This window comes from Monopterus albus, unplaced genomic scaffold, assembly GCF_001952655.1.
Source record: "Monopterus albus unplaced genomic scaffold, M_albus_1.0 scaffold66.1, whole genome shotgun sequence".
Classification (NCBI taxonomy): domain Eukaryota; kingdom Metazoa; phylum Chordata; class Actinopteri; order Synbranchiformes; family Synbranchidae; genus Monopterus; species Monopterus albus.
Window position 1 is genome coordinate 2,075,577 of NW_018127946.1, and position 14,033 is coordinate 2,089,609.

Below are 14,033 nucleotides of genomic sequence, written 5' to 3' on the forward strand. Positions count from 1 at the left end.
TTGTCTGGTCAGCTACGTTTGCAAGTAGCCGAAGAACTGTGTGAGGGCAGAAAGGAAGCCCATGTATGGCGGGCATCACAGGCAACAAAGCTGATGGACTTTGGAGATCCTGAGCCAAGCCATCTACCCAATTTGGCCACCCTGCGAAAAGCAAAGCAACAGAGGAACAACTTGGAATTAGCTGACAAAGATCCAATTTTGTCACTGCAGCTGTTAAAATATAGTGCACCTCACAGTGGTAGCATTAGAGACATTGGCCTGGACAAGTTTTTCTGTCACTACTGGAGTCAAACCCAAATGCATGTGTATAAAACATTATCAAAGAAATCTCACCAGACAGTGTGTTTTGATGCAACAGGCTCCGTAGTCAGGAAACTGGTGAGACCAAATGGCTCATCTGGGCACATCTTCCTGTATCAGGGCGTTCTGACAGGGCATAATAGCTCAAGTGTCCCTGTGGTACAGATGTTGTCAGAGAGACATGATACTAATGCAGTCACACAGTGGCTGACAGAATGGATTCGTGCAGGAGCACCACTTCCAAAAGAAGTTGTCAGTGATTTTTCTCTGGCCTTGCTTGGGGCTTTGGTCAAGACTTTTACTCCTCACCCTGACCTGAAGTCTTATATCAATGAGTACTTTGATGTCTTACTTGGGAAATGGTCTGCAAAACTGCCCTCTTGTTTTGTCAGGGTTGATGTCGCACACTGCATCAAAATGATCTGCCAGTGGGACTGCCTGAAAAACAAAACACATCGCATTAAAGATTTTTTCATGAGGTCAATACTACAGCTTCTTAAATCACAGTCTCTGAACCATGCTAAAGAGCTAATACGTGCTATCACTATTGTGGCACTGAGCGAGGCAGAAGGCAATGACAGTTCCGGAGCACCTCTCACATCAGAAAGGTACAAGAACTACCTGAAAGCTCAAATTGCAGAAGTCTTCATTCCAGAGGAGGTAGAGGAAGAGAAACTGGAACAAGTGAATCTCTGTGATGAAATACACACTGACCTACAGCAGTGGGTTACAGAAATTTGTGATGAGAGCAGGTCACTTGCTCCCATATTGCTTTTAACTTTGTTTGACCATATATCTATTTTCCTTTTAAAGAATTTAGTGTCCCCCTGTCTTCGCTGGCACTCCTGGTCCCGCCACTACGCCTGATGTCGGCAGTGATGTGGGAAGTGGTACGCCAGCGAAACATAAAGCACTATGGGAAACTGGAGGAGTTTGTGTCCATGGTAACAGATGCAGTTCCTGAACTAATGAGTAAAAGAGAAGGGAGGCTGCTCTCACTGGGCCTCAGAGCAAGGGTAAGTGAAATGTTTCTGTGTAAATGTAAATATGACTTTCAGCATTCAGTGAAACACTGCTATTAAAGATAGGGTTGGCATTTCCTTCTGGAAGCATTTTTTGTTACATTTATTGACTTTCTCTTTTCATCCCAATGGCAATGAATCCATTAAATGCACTGACAACAAAGAAAAAAAATCCATCATCCTTGGCAGCAGCAGCAGGGCTGAAAAACACCTGACCAATAATTTTACTCATCCCAAGCAAAACTATTGGATGGCCTCCCTGCCTGTCAACCTCCTTATTTGCACACACTCCTGCAAAGCATTGCAGGCAGACATGTTACTGCTCTGTTGTACAGCTAAACTTAGAGAGCTATGGCCGAGAAGGTCCCCACATCAGCTTTCATTCACAAACAGAGACTGTTGTTACAGGCCAGGCCGTCCCCTTTGAAACATACAGCCTTATGGGTAATGTTGTTGCTAGACGTTGCTACTTACGTGCAGTGTGCACAGTATGAAAGTGAGAAGACCACCACATAGAACAGATGTGTTTTACATGCAGCCAGCCAGTAGTCGGCTCTAAGTGTATAGATAGGATTGTAATGCAGTTAACTGGGCATCAAGGCCTCATGCAGTGTTTGTGTTACCAAGACAGAATAAAGCTGTGTTTTGAACGGCGTTAACTGGCCGCCCTCTTCACTTCTGCCTGTAGAAAAGTACAGACTTCTAAGGCTAGGTGCCGCTACAAGCCAGGGTTAAAGCAGTTTAGCGCTGGATCAGAGGTCTCCAACTGTGGTTCACTACAGATCTGGGTGGGTAACGCTGGGTGAGAAAGTTACAACTAAAATGAAGTTGGATGCTGCAAAAAGTAAAACCAGAATTAACATTGATGTGGCTTCTGAATGATGGTGACAACTGAGAGAACAAAAGGGGCTGAAAAGTGACACCATGGTGGCTGTGTTTGTGCTGGACAGGTAATTATCATTTGTTTTGTTTGGGGGCCATTTGTTATTTTCCTGAAACCTGTAAGTAATAGTAGGGCAGTGCACGCTGTGTTTTGGAGGAGTGGCTTTGGGAAGAAGATGAAACGAAGGGGTGGGATTTCTTTGGTTTTTACTTTCAAAATTGTGCTTCCTCTTGCTGCCTTTTCCAGGATCACCAACCCTACCTTTAAAAGTGCAAACTAAATTTTTTCTAGACAACTCTTGAGCTGTTACGTTCTGAACACCCTGAAGATCTTAAGGCTGTTGAGACCCACCTTAACCGAATTCGATCTTCTTGCATTGAAGAGGTGAGTGTTTTCTTTTGAACTGGTCAGAGAAATAAAATGATTAGTCAACTAATTAATTAATTGGACAGCATAAAGCACATCTGCAGCTATTTTTACCTCCACAATGTTATGATTTTGCCTGTGTTTCTTAACAGCATAACTCAAAAAGTAATGAATGGATTTGATGCTATTTATTTATTTCTATGTGAGCACCTTGTGGCCAAAGTGCATGTCTGTGCTGTTGAGCACTCAGAGTACATACAGAGACAAATCCCTAGGTCAGTGACAGCTGCCCATTCATTGTCAGAAGAAGCCAAGTGCCATCGCTCAGTTCACCCTGCTGTGTGAGACAGGGACTGTAACAGCTGGGTGAGAGCCCAATGGCAGAGATTTGGAGCTGGGCTCAAAGCTGTTTTTGTTTTCATCCACAGGACTGATATTATGCCATTTTAAGTTTTGACTTTTTTTTTTCCAGGTGAAAAAGTAAGAATATGTGGTTAGTTTATCCAGATAATGGCAGTTTAGAATTAGTTCTGATGATTTCTGAGATGTGAGCGCTTGTTATCTGGGCATGCTAGCTCTATTAGCAGGCAGCTACATCTCCTTCAGAGCACAATTGTCTGTTGGGAAGGGCGTCGGTGTTCCAGCTGCACATTATAGCTTTTTCCACTGTCAGAACCTAACGAGTGGTTCACCACGTGTTTCCCTTAACCATCACCCAGCGGACCATCCTACGTTGCTTCACTGTATTTTTCTCTGTGTCGGTCTCTGTTTAGAGGAGGCAGGGGCGGCGCTCCCCTCTTTCACACACACTCACAGCTGAGCAGAGGACATGAAGGATCAGTCCATAGTGCAATGACCAGCCAGTAACAGAAACTGTATGAGCAGTTTATTAAACAGCTGTTGAACAAGCAGAACACGGACTCGCAGAAATGTGACGTATTCACCGCTTTGCCCACGGTCCACCCACTGAAGTCCCCATTTTACCCTTAAAACCAACAAGTGAATGTCTGTCATGTCTGTTGTGTGTTTTTTGAATAACTTTCAAACAATCTATCATTACCAAATGCCAGCAGTAGGTTTTCATGGTCAAGCGCAATCAAATTATGAGGGGCAAACTATCATGGGAAAATTGCTTTTAGGTGTAATGGCATTATGGGCAAATGGATCTGCCCTCTCTGAGAGCTGTCCAGTTAAAATAATAATTTGATGCCGCTTTTTTTTTGGCATTTTTGTCTTTATTTGAATATGAATTGCATGCAGACAAGAAATATGAGGAGATGGGGGAGTATGACATGCAACAAAGGCCCCTGGCCAGAATTGAACAGAGGTGGTAGCAGTTAAATGGCATGTGCTGTAACCATTCAGCTACAAGGGCGCTCCTGATTAAATTAGTAAGAAATAATAATAGATACCAATAAATTAATTGATTAGATTTCAGGATTTGCTGATTGATGGTCTTTGGTTATTTGGAACTCACAAAGTTTTTCACTGTTGGTGTGACAAACCATTTAAGGACATCACCTTGAATAATTGATGAGCATTTTTCACGATTTTCAGAAATAGTCAAAACACTGAATTGATTAAACAAGAAAATAATCAAGAGGTTAATCAATAATGAAATGTTTTATATCTGATTGCCCTGAAGTCAGCTGACTAGTGTCTTGTTTTCCAGACAAATGATCCGATAATTGAAGCACCAGAGGCAAACTTTATGAAGTTGGTGCAAGGTCTCATTGAAGACACTGATGGCAGAGAACATTTCCTGAAGGTAACATTAATATTAAACCTGATTTATATGATTCAGTAAAACATGTGTCACATTTCAAATGTTAATCATTTATTAAAATTGTACACATAAAAATATAACGTAGGTATTTTATGTCTGTTCCTGAGGCTGATATCTTAGGTGACGAGCTGTCTTTTCTTTCACCCAACAGAACGTGTTTCCTGTGGAGTACGGCCCTGACTTCGACACAGCACTGGAGACTTTAGTTAGTGAATTCTTTTCCAGACTGGAGGAGCTGCTGCCAATACCAGATTTCAAACAGGTAGAGAAAGGATTGCTTAAAAAGAAGAGAAAGTCAAGTTCAAGTTCAAAGTGTTTATTTGTCATATGCACAGTTAGGAAACGTGTTTCCCTGTACAATGAAATTCTTACTTTGCCGTCCACATGAATGCCACAAAATACAAATGAAATATAAAGTAGATAAATAAACACAATGCAGCAATATAGTAGAAAAAGAAATATACAAGAATATAATATGAGAATGTGGGGGGGGTTGGGATCTTTGAGGATGGAGGCAGCCTTCCTACGTCAATGGGTGATATTGAAGTCTCTTATAAGAGTCGTCATTTCCCTAAGTTGCATCTTTTCCTTGTGTCTTATCCCACCCGCGTAAGATGCAAGGAAAACATGAGAGAGGAGAGGACACGAGGAAACACATTATTAATGGCTGAAGCGTCCGATCACCAATTGATTTCTGATAAAGGATCATGTTGCTTCATAAAAAAACTTGTGAAGGATGCTTTTATAGTCATGGCTCCTCCAGTAGCTTCCTCCATCCATGCTCTTCAGAGCCAATATAAGACACTTGAAACTTGGGCTGAGGATGTAGGAATGATTATATAAGAGACTTGAGAAGCACCCAGCGATAGGCAAACTAACAACTTCAAATTCTAAATTTCTCTTGTTTTTGCTCCTCTCATGAATAGACTGCCTCTTGGATCAGTGCTGCCCCTTCTGTCCTAGAGGAGTACATGCAGTGTGTCTCAAATGGAGACGATCTTAAATTTCTTCTCCAAAGCAAACAGTGCCACGGGAAACTGGCAAAGAGTAGCATCGGTATGCACACAGCTTGCATTTGCTATCAGCTAGTCTACAAATGCTGTATTGTATTGAAAATTTACTTTTTGTATTTTTCCTGTAGCTCCCTTTCAGTCAGATGATCTTCTCATTCCCTCTCTGTCCCTCCCTCCATCACTGGAAGTGGCCATCGCTTCCCATCCGAGTGCTTGTGATGATGAAAATAATGATGTTCCCCAGATTGTCATGTTTGATGAAGAACTGTCAACAAACCCTTCCACATCGACTGACTTCCCTGAATCACCAAAAAGGACTGAAATATCTCCTCGCAGGAGACAGCAGCCAGGAATACATAAATGCCCCGAGTGTGGCAAATGCTTCAAGCATCACTCAGTCCTTATTGAGCACCAGAGGGTCCACAGTGGGCTGCAGCCTTACAACTGCTCTGAGTGTGGAAGGGCTTTCAGAACAGCCACGTTGCTAGCTGGTCACAGGCTCCGGAAGTGCAAAAATGCTGCATATCTGTGTATTAAATGTGGAAACAGTTTTCCAACATCACTGGACAAGTTCAGACATCACTGCCCAAAACGGGGCCGTAACTACGACTGTGTTCACTGCGGAAAGAGTTTTCAAAAGTCCAGCAGCTTAAAGGAACATGTACTAACACATGTTCAAAGCCGACTTTTTAAATGCAGCCATTGTGGGGTGGGTTTTTCAGGCATTGGTGACCTGAAGTATCATCAGCAGGTAGATCATGATAAGCCCTATCAGTGTAAGCAGTGTGGGAAGAGCTTTATCTCATCCAAGTGTCTGACCAAACACCAACAGCGCCATGAAGAGGCTGGTGAAATGGAGGCCATCAAATTAATGAGCAGAGGTAAACATAGGAAAAGTGGCTCAGCCCATCGGACTTCCTCGATATCTCTGTCCTCCAGGAAGACATCGGCCAAAGCTGTCTACCCACGAGGACGAGTCACTCATAACTGTCCGCTGTGTGGAAGGAGCTTCAAGTATCGTTTTGAGTTTCTCGAGCACCAGAGGTTCCACACTGCAGTGAAACCTTACAAATGCTCCCAGTGTGGCAAAGCCTTCCGCACAGAGGCTCACCTCTCTGGGCACCGGAAGAGAAAGTGTAAAAATGCTGCCCACATCTGCACCAAGTGTGGGTGTCAGTTCAGGTCTTTACATGAGCGGGTCAGACATCAGTGTGTGCAGCTGCTGACAAAATATGAATGTTCTCATTGCGGAAAGACCTTCAAGATGGCCCATCTGCTGAGGAACCATCAGATGAGTGAACACCAGCTTCCCTACAGCCCCAACCATCGCTTCCGGTGCAGGTACTGTGATGAGACCTTCCCTGGGATCAGCGAGCTGAAGTACCATCAGAGAGTTGACCACGAGAAACCCTACCAATGTCAGGAATGTGGCAAGTGTTTCCTGTCTGAGAAATGTCTGGCCAATCATGAGCTGCGCCACAATGATGACAGACCAGAAAGCTGCCTAGTCTGTGGCCGCGGCTTCAGAAACCGCTATGATTTGAAGCAGCACATGCGCACTCACACAGGTGAGCGACCTTACCAGTGTACCCACTGTTCACAGTGTTTCTCCACCGCAGGAGGACTGAGGAGTCACACCAGGGTTCACACGGGTGAGAAGCCTCATGTTTGCCCCGACTGTGGAAAGGCTTTTTCCCAGATGGGTGCAATGCGCACACACAGGCTCACCCACACAGGAGAGAGACCATTCAAGTGTACAGTGTGCGGCAAAGGTTTTACAATGGCACACAAGGTAACAGTTCACATGCGTGTGCATACTGGAGAGCGGCCATATGTGTGCTCTCAGTGTGGCAAAGCCTTCTCAGATGGCAGTGTGCTGAAGCAGCACATGCTGAACCACTCAGGAGTGAGACCCTACCATTGCCAGATCTGTCCTAAGACCTACACCTGTCTGAACCACCTGAGAAGGCACCTGAAAAGCCACTCTAACATGAACTGAGCCAGGCACAAAGGCAAACTGTAACAGAATCGAGAGACATTTTGTCGACTGCAGTGTTTCCAGGCAATACATGAAAGAATATAGAATGTTGTAAGTAAATGGATTCACGACAGCCATTTGTAAAAGACTACAGCAACTAGCACAACAATTGGTTTTCTCTCATCCTTCACCAGGCTCTTCCCAGAGCTTTCTTTTTTTTTATGCATGAATACATTAGAATGATAAAGTGGACATGATTTGATGCCGTGTGTTCAGAACAGGAGCTTTAATATTGGTGAAAATATATTTTTGGAAAGGCCTCAAAGGTAACAGACATGAATTTTGGCGCTCTGTAAATATGCTGAAAGAAATACTGTGGGAGTGCAAAGTTGCTGACACATGGCATGACTTTATTCCTCTGGGCCTTTTATATCTCTGCTATGGTTTGCAAGGTATGTGAATTTCAAATTAAACTACCTTGGCTACACCTTGTGCATGTTGATTGAGTTTATTTAATAACTAAAAAAAGGTTGCATGTACTATGAAAGGTTTCACTAGATGGCAGTAGGTGACCCAGTAACCATTTCCTCTTGATATTCATGCATTATCAGGCGGTGCTGGCCGCTTGTGACTGTAGGAATTCAGTCATTTTCAGTCCCTTAACCGAAGCTTCATCTACTAAATTGTTGCTTTTTTAATTGACAGGAAGCAATCACATGTTCTTTTCTGCAGACTGTAGTAAGGTAGAGACAAATCCGGAGGGTTTTTGAGGACACCAGATTGATGAAAGGATTCATGCAATGGATGTTAGTCTGGCTCATTTCCTCTTATTAACTTCATTTAGTCTGGTTCAGAATCTTGATTAGCCTGTAATTTCCTCATGTTTTGACTGGCGCCCAGCAGTATCTCAAAATGGTGTAAACAGTCATGGAGAACTCTTCACTGCCTTCTGTTTGTACAGTGCCACTTTGGCCTATAACTAACAGTAAAGTTTGATGTCGACCACTATTGTTCAGAGTGCATTTATTAACTGGGACCTCAGGCAAATGAAGTCTTGAGACCTATTGTAACAGGCTCATTGTGAGTAATATTTTCCATCTGTGCTGCCCTGACTTTTATGTTTTCACTGGCAAGAGAAACTTTTTTTTTAAGCCCTCAGTTTGTGCCTTTTTCCATGCCTGTGTTTTATCCATGGCCACTTATGCATAGTAACATTTGAATACTGTTTTCTAAAAACGCCAAATCTGCTGTTTACAGGAAAGTACAATCCCAAGGAGGAGTGTGGTGATGTTAAATGTTGCAAGGACATTTATTGACCACAAGCTTTAAAAGCTTTCAGCCTAGAGACACTGGCTATAATAGGAGTATTCCCTCTTTCTCTGACTCAGAAATTTCTTCTAATCTTCTCCAGTAAACATCGGGATCCTGTGGAAACTGCATCCTGTCTGCCAATAGGCTGTCTCTAGACATTATGCAGAATGCCTTCGCTTTAGGATCTGTACTTTTTGGGAGCTTTTAACTTGTTGATGACATAAGCAATCTTTGTTTCCTCAGGGTGAGAGATAATGGCATTCACTAATCACGATCCAACTTCTCTGCTTCATGACTGAAAAATTAAACACAAATGTACCCAACAGATTTCCTTCTTCTGAATAAAATGAGCTGAATAAAAGCACTCCTAAATGTTTTGCTAATGAATTCCTAGAGATTTTTAGGGATTAATGTATCTCTGATAAAAATTGATCTAGAGACATCTCAAAATGCATACATCACAACTCGTACACACCCACACAGCTCTCAAAACTGCAGCAGATTTACTGTGAGAACTTGCTAATAAACAGATTATTTCCAGATGTCCCCCAGATCTCATCATCCCTCCTTCTTTCCCATCTTTCCTTTCCTGCCTTCCTTGCTGCTGTGCACAACTTTTTTCCCTGGAATTATCTCAGTGGAAAACCTGAATCCAGGCCTGACCTTCCCTGCAGTCCACCACGCACATGTATGTCCATGGCAACTTTGCAGCACCCACCCTCATCAACGCCTTGCCAAATGAGCAGTCCTCCACGCCCATGCTTTCCCGTCAGCTTCCATGAAAGTGCATCACTGAAACCCCAAACTCTTTCCGAAGTCCTCTCCAAGAACTGCCCACAAGAAGCACTAGATGGCACTGTGTCTCTTCCTGTGTCCAAGGAAAAAGGAATTAAAGAAAGCTCTCCTCCTCCCTCCTCTAATGTCTTGCTTTTATGTTCAGTTCAGGTCTGGATGCTGAAGTGAACCAGATGTAATAAAATTCTACCCTCCCCCGTCTTTCACAGAACAGACAGACTCTTAACAGAAAGAAAATGCAAAACGCTGGTCACCTCATTAAAACTCACATCTACACACGGTTCATTTCTTTTTTGTCTACATGACGTGTATGAGTTAAAAAATAAATATTACAAGGCTTTCTCTGATTTCTGATTATAGTGTTATTAAAACATCCAAATATAGTCAGGATCCGTTTCTACATGTGCCTTCTTTCCTGTAAAATAAAAAAGAAATCTGCACAGTGGATGACACTCAGCAGGTTTATTGTTTATACCTGTGTAACCATGTCCCTGTGGGGCCCTTTTAAGGAAGCAGACATAACTTGGATTCTGTTTAAACTTTGTCTGTGCGCGCTCTAGTCATCTTAGAGAACGCGCATGAACTCTCCCTCCTCCTCCCTCACTGTGCGCTCTGGGTCTTGCCTTGGACGAACTGCGGAGGAACGCTGGATCATCAAAAGTTCGCCGAATTGCGTTAGAGGTACCGGGCGTGGGGGTCGGAGAGGTTCGGTGTTTGTTTGTCGAGGAACTGGGGTAGCGTGTTTTGTAGTCTTTAGTATTCTTGCATTTTAATCATGGAGGCTTTCAGAGGTCTCCTTGCGCTGCTGTGCGTTTTCCTGGCTGGTGCGCAAACGGCGAATCAGAGACACAGGTTTGCGGGTAAGTTTGCTGAAAATATGTCCTACTTTACAAGAAAATGTCTTCATATGTGGTGTTTAGGGCCTTATGCGACATGTAACGTCGTCTCTCAGTGGATGAATGTACTGAAATCATGTTTGCTTCAAGTGCTGGTGCAGATGTTCATTGTTCTTTTGAAATCAGGGTACCTTACTAATAGGCAGCAGAGACCCAATAAGAAGGAAAGTAAGATCAGGGGATAACAGTAGCTTACTCCGCTTTGAGCAGGTCCCTATTTGTTTTCATGGCTGTCTCAATGGGCCTGAATATAAGACTCTGAGTGTGATGCGGACTAAGATCTCCCAGTGCTGTGTATGACAAATTGAGAAGACTGGACAAGAACCAAAGCAGATGATGACACCTGAGGCCTGATGCTGTGCAGGCATCCAGACACTGTGTGGGTACAGGCAAACTCAGGCCTGCAGTCATAAATCTACCTTTTTAAGATGGCTCAGGTACAGCAGCGTACTGCTCCAAGTTTGTCATGTTGGCCTGCAAGGCCTCCGGTGCTCAGTACTGATACCATGGATGGATGAAATACCAGTTCTTAATCAGACAGAATTCTGTTTTTGAGCTTACCATTGGTTTCTTTTTCTTTCTTTCTTTTTTTGGCTGTTTTTGTGTTTGTTTGTGTGTGGGGGGGCGGGGGTCAGTGGATAATGTTTGCTGACAGCCATCTTTTCTTGTATGCTTTGTGAACAGAGTGTCCAGTTGACCTTTTCTTCGTCCTGGATACATCTGAGAGTGTGGCCCTCAGACAGAAACCTCCTGACTTTTACATTGGCCAGATCAAAGAATTCACCATGCGCTTCATAGATGAACTCAAGGACATGTAAGACACACAGACACACGAAGTGTTAAGAAGGGTCCAAATAGCTTACTTATAAAAGAGTAATGGCGTAGTGGAAAGATACTGCATTACAACTAAAAGCCCTGTATTTCTTACTTAAAAAGAGTAACTAAACACCTCCAGTGGTTTAATTTCTCACGATGCTGCAGTGATGTACAGGTGTGCTCTGGGATACTGTGACATCATTGTAGGGTGTGGTTACAGGTGCAATACAGCACACTTCTGACTGCAGCATATACTGTATGCTCATGTCAGTCATAATATTAAGATGCTTAATTCTTCTAATCTATACTAATGCATCATTTTAATGAAGTATATGATTACATCCCACCACACCATGTTGCATACTGTTGATTTGATGGTTGTACTCTTAGATGACTATGTCATGAGTCTTCTAAACACCTCTATGTATCCAGGCGCCACCGATGTGACCGCACCTTGACATGGAACTCAGGAGCGCTGCACTACAGTGACGAAGTTATCGTTGTGCGAGAGCTCAGTGAACTGAGCACTGATCGCCAGGCCCTGAAGGATGACATTAATAAAATTAAATACATCGGCAAGGGCACGTACACTGACTGTGCCATCAAGAGGGGCCTCGCTGAGCTGCTTGTTGGGTAATACCATTACGCACATGAACACTTCAGCAGATTAAGTAATAAGTGCAGTGATATCATGAGGTGCATGTTTATTTGTGTGCCTGCTCACATGCAGGGGTACTCACTACCATGAGAACAAGTACATTGTGGTAGTGACTGATGGCCATCCTGTTACTGGTTACAAAGAGCCATGTGGAGGAGTGCAGGAGGCTGCTAATGAAGCCAAGCATCATGGAGTCAAAGTGTTCGCTGTCGCCATCTCACCTGACCAGGAGGTACAAGATACTCACACACACAGTGTTAGCTACAGAGCAAAATTTCATCTGGAGTCCCTGGGCAGGAAGTACGAAGACGTTCTGTATCATCATACATGTCATAATCAGTTCCAAGCTAGCTACTAACCAAACCTTCACCGCAAAACTCAAAACTAAAAGCATAACCTCAGTACCTCCCCAGTCTTTAAGAACTGGTTCAAAGTCCTGAAAGAAGTCTCTTAAAAACTCTTCAATTAATTCTAACCTGATCCTAGAAACCAATTGAGAGGAGGAGAGTCAAGAGAAGTGACATGAAACAACCTAAAGTAAAGTAAAGAGAAGTGAAGTACAGTAAAATAAAGTAAAGCGAAGCAAAGTGAGGTGAAGCACAGCATGTGTCTGCAGTCAAACAAGTAATGATAGGCGACCTAAATGTCAGTGTGATACTAGGAGGACAAATAAAAGTCCAGTTATTGGATGATGGATTTAAAAAGGCCTTTGTGAGCTTTTTATTCACTGTAGGGTGTTTTTGATGTTCTTCATGGAAATCGAACTGTAGGTAATAGCTGATGTCCAGTTCCAACAGTAGTGGACGCTAACTTGGATCCTTTCAATACAGCTGTCACAGAATTAAGGTTTTAGAAATCAGTGTTACTGGTCACATGCTGTTGTTTAGAAGAAAGGGTATCATAGACCCATAGGTGGTGATGTTTGTGTGATGTGTCTCACCAGGACACCAGACTGTCACTCATTGCCACAGACCACAACTATAGACAGAACTTCACCGCTGCAGACGAGGCCAGGTCCACCAAGATGGGAACTATTCAAACAATCATTAACATGATCGTATGTATTTAGTCTTTTCGCTTCTCTATAAAATAGAATATAATATTCGGATTTTGAACTAACCTGTGTTTACCTTTTTTTTTTTTCCAGACCAACGAGACAAAGGATGCGGTATGTTTTTTGAGATCAGCTTTTAAAGAAACTGATCCAATCCTTTTGTAATTGTTTGCTGATTACAGTTAAATATAAAGGAGATGTACATAGTAACTGTACATGTTACTGTGTCACAGAACCTGTTTGGAGCTGTTCATGACTAGACCTGCCAAGCATGGCTAAAAATGTCATCAGTAATATTAAGCTTCTTTGGCAGTTTGTATTTTAATATTCTTGTTCATTCTGAATTGTTTTAACTGAGGGATTATTGATTATGTATTTTTTAGTTTACTGTGTAAACATGTGTCATAGATTTTAGGTCACTATCTTCTTCCTAATCATTGTCAGTGTCTGGTTCAGTCTCATCTCTGCTGCTAAACTGCCTCATATTCAGGAAGCAAGGAGGGGACACACAAGTCCACCACAGGGAGCTGAAATGCAACTAACAAAAATTTAATTAAGATTTCTGTGATATTCATGATTATGGCTACTTTGGTATCACTGCAGCCATATCTTAAATGTCCAACATGTTGCCCAGCCCTGCTGTTATCTGACAGTTCAGTACTATGATGTTAAGTTCAGTTGACTCCATGAATATTATTATTTATGTATGTTGCTTGAGATCAGACCAGAAAACATGGGGTTATTCCATGCCTCCTGCTTAGAGGTGAACCAAAGTATCCTGTAATCTACATAGCAAAATTACATAAAGAGACCTTTTCCATTTTACGGTGTTCATCATTTTTATTTTCTTATCTTTCTTCCAGTGTTGCTCTTTCGACTGCACTGTAAGTATGCCAGTGTTTACAATATATTACTGCCAAATGAGATGGTTTGGATTTCACTTGGATTTCACAACTGTTTCACTGATTGTATTTTATTGTCTTGTCTGTAGGCTCCAGGAGGGCCCAAAGGACCAGATGGAGACACTGGCTCTAGGGTGTGATTATGTAACAAATATATCTGATGCACATGATGCTACTAGGAAAATTAGGATTGCCCCATTGTTTCATTAAAACCTTAAAACTAATGAACCAATGAACTTTTCCTCCCTCTGTT

The 14,033-nt window shown here is 42.6% G+C and overlaps 2 protein-coding genes and 1 long non-coding RNA gene across 4 annotated transcripts in view; 2 read left to right on the forward strand and 1 right to left on the reverse strand.

Moving 5' to 3' along the window:
• Nucleotides 1-8,509, forward strand: part of LOC109962665 (zinc finger protein 665-like) — a 10,315-nt gene extending 1,806 nt beyond the window's left edge. Inside the window, exons 2-7 of the mRNA XM_020604562.1 lie at nt 1,114-1,316; nt 2,497-2,589; nt 4,244-4,339; nt 4,509-4,619; nt 5,284-5,413; nt 5,499-8,509. Of these exons, the coding sequence (XP_020460218.1) occupies nt 1,114-1,316; nt 2,497-2,589; nt 4,244-4,339; nt 4,509-4,619; nt 5,284-5,413; nt 5,499-7,369 (2,504 nt within the window). The 3' untranslated portion in view covers nt 7,370-8,509. The remainder of the gene's footprint in view (nt 1-1,113; nt 1,317-2,496; nt 2,590-4,243; nt 4,340-4,508; nt 4,620-5,283; nt 5,414-5,498) is intronic.
• Nucleotides 7-1,076, reverse strand: LOC109962666 (uncharacterized). Of its 2 annotated transcripts, XR_002275297.1 has the most exons (4): nt 922-1,076; nt 653-738; nt 334-454; nt 7-141 (listed from the first exon to the last, which is right to left on the reverse strand). It is a non-coding gene; the product is annotated as an uncharacterized LOC109962666 (long non-coding RNA). The 2 variants fall into 2 exon arrangements; XR_002275296.1 differs by lacking the exon at nt 922-1,076 and having other exon boundaries at nt 653-904.
• Nucleotides 8,510-10,044: 1,535 nt separating the features above from the next.
• The window catches only part of col6a1 (collagen, type VI, alpha 1), a 20,689-nt gene continuing 16,700 nt past the window's right edge, over nt 10,045-14,033 (forward strand). The window contains exons 1-8 of the mRNA XM_020604536.1: nt 10,045-10,314; nt 11,035-11,164; nt 11,599-11,799; nt 11,897-12,056; nt 12,768-12,881; nt 12,972-12,992; nt 13,742-13,762; nt 13,870-13,914. Of these exons, the coding sequence (XP_020460192.1) occupies nt 10,230-10,314; nt 11,035-11,164; nt 11,599-11,799; nt 11,897-12,056; nt 12,768-12,881; nt 12,972-12,992; nt 13,742-13,762; nt 13,870-13,914 (777 nt within the window). The 5' untranslated portion in view covers nt 10,045-10,229. The remainder of the gene's footprint in view (nt 10,315-11,034; nt 11,165-11,598; nt 11,800-11,896; nt 12,057-12,767; nt 12,882-12,971; nt 12,993-13,741; nt 13,763-13,869; nt 13,915-14,033) is intronic.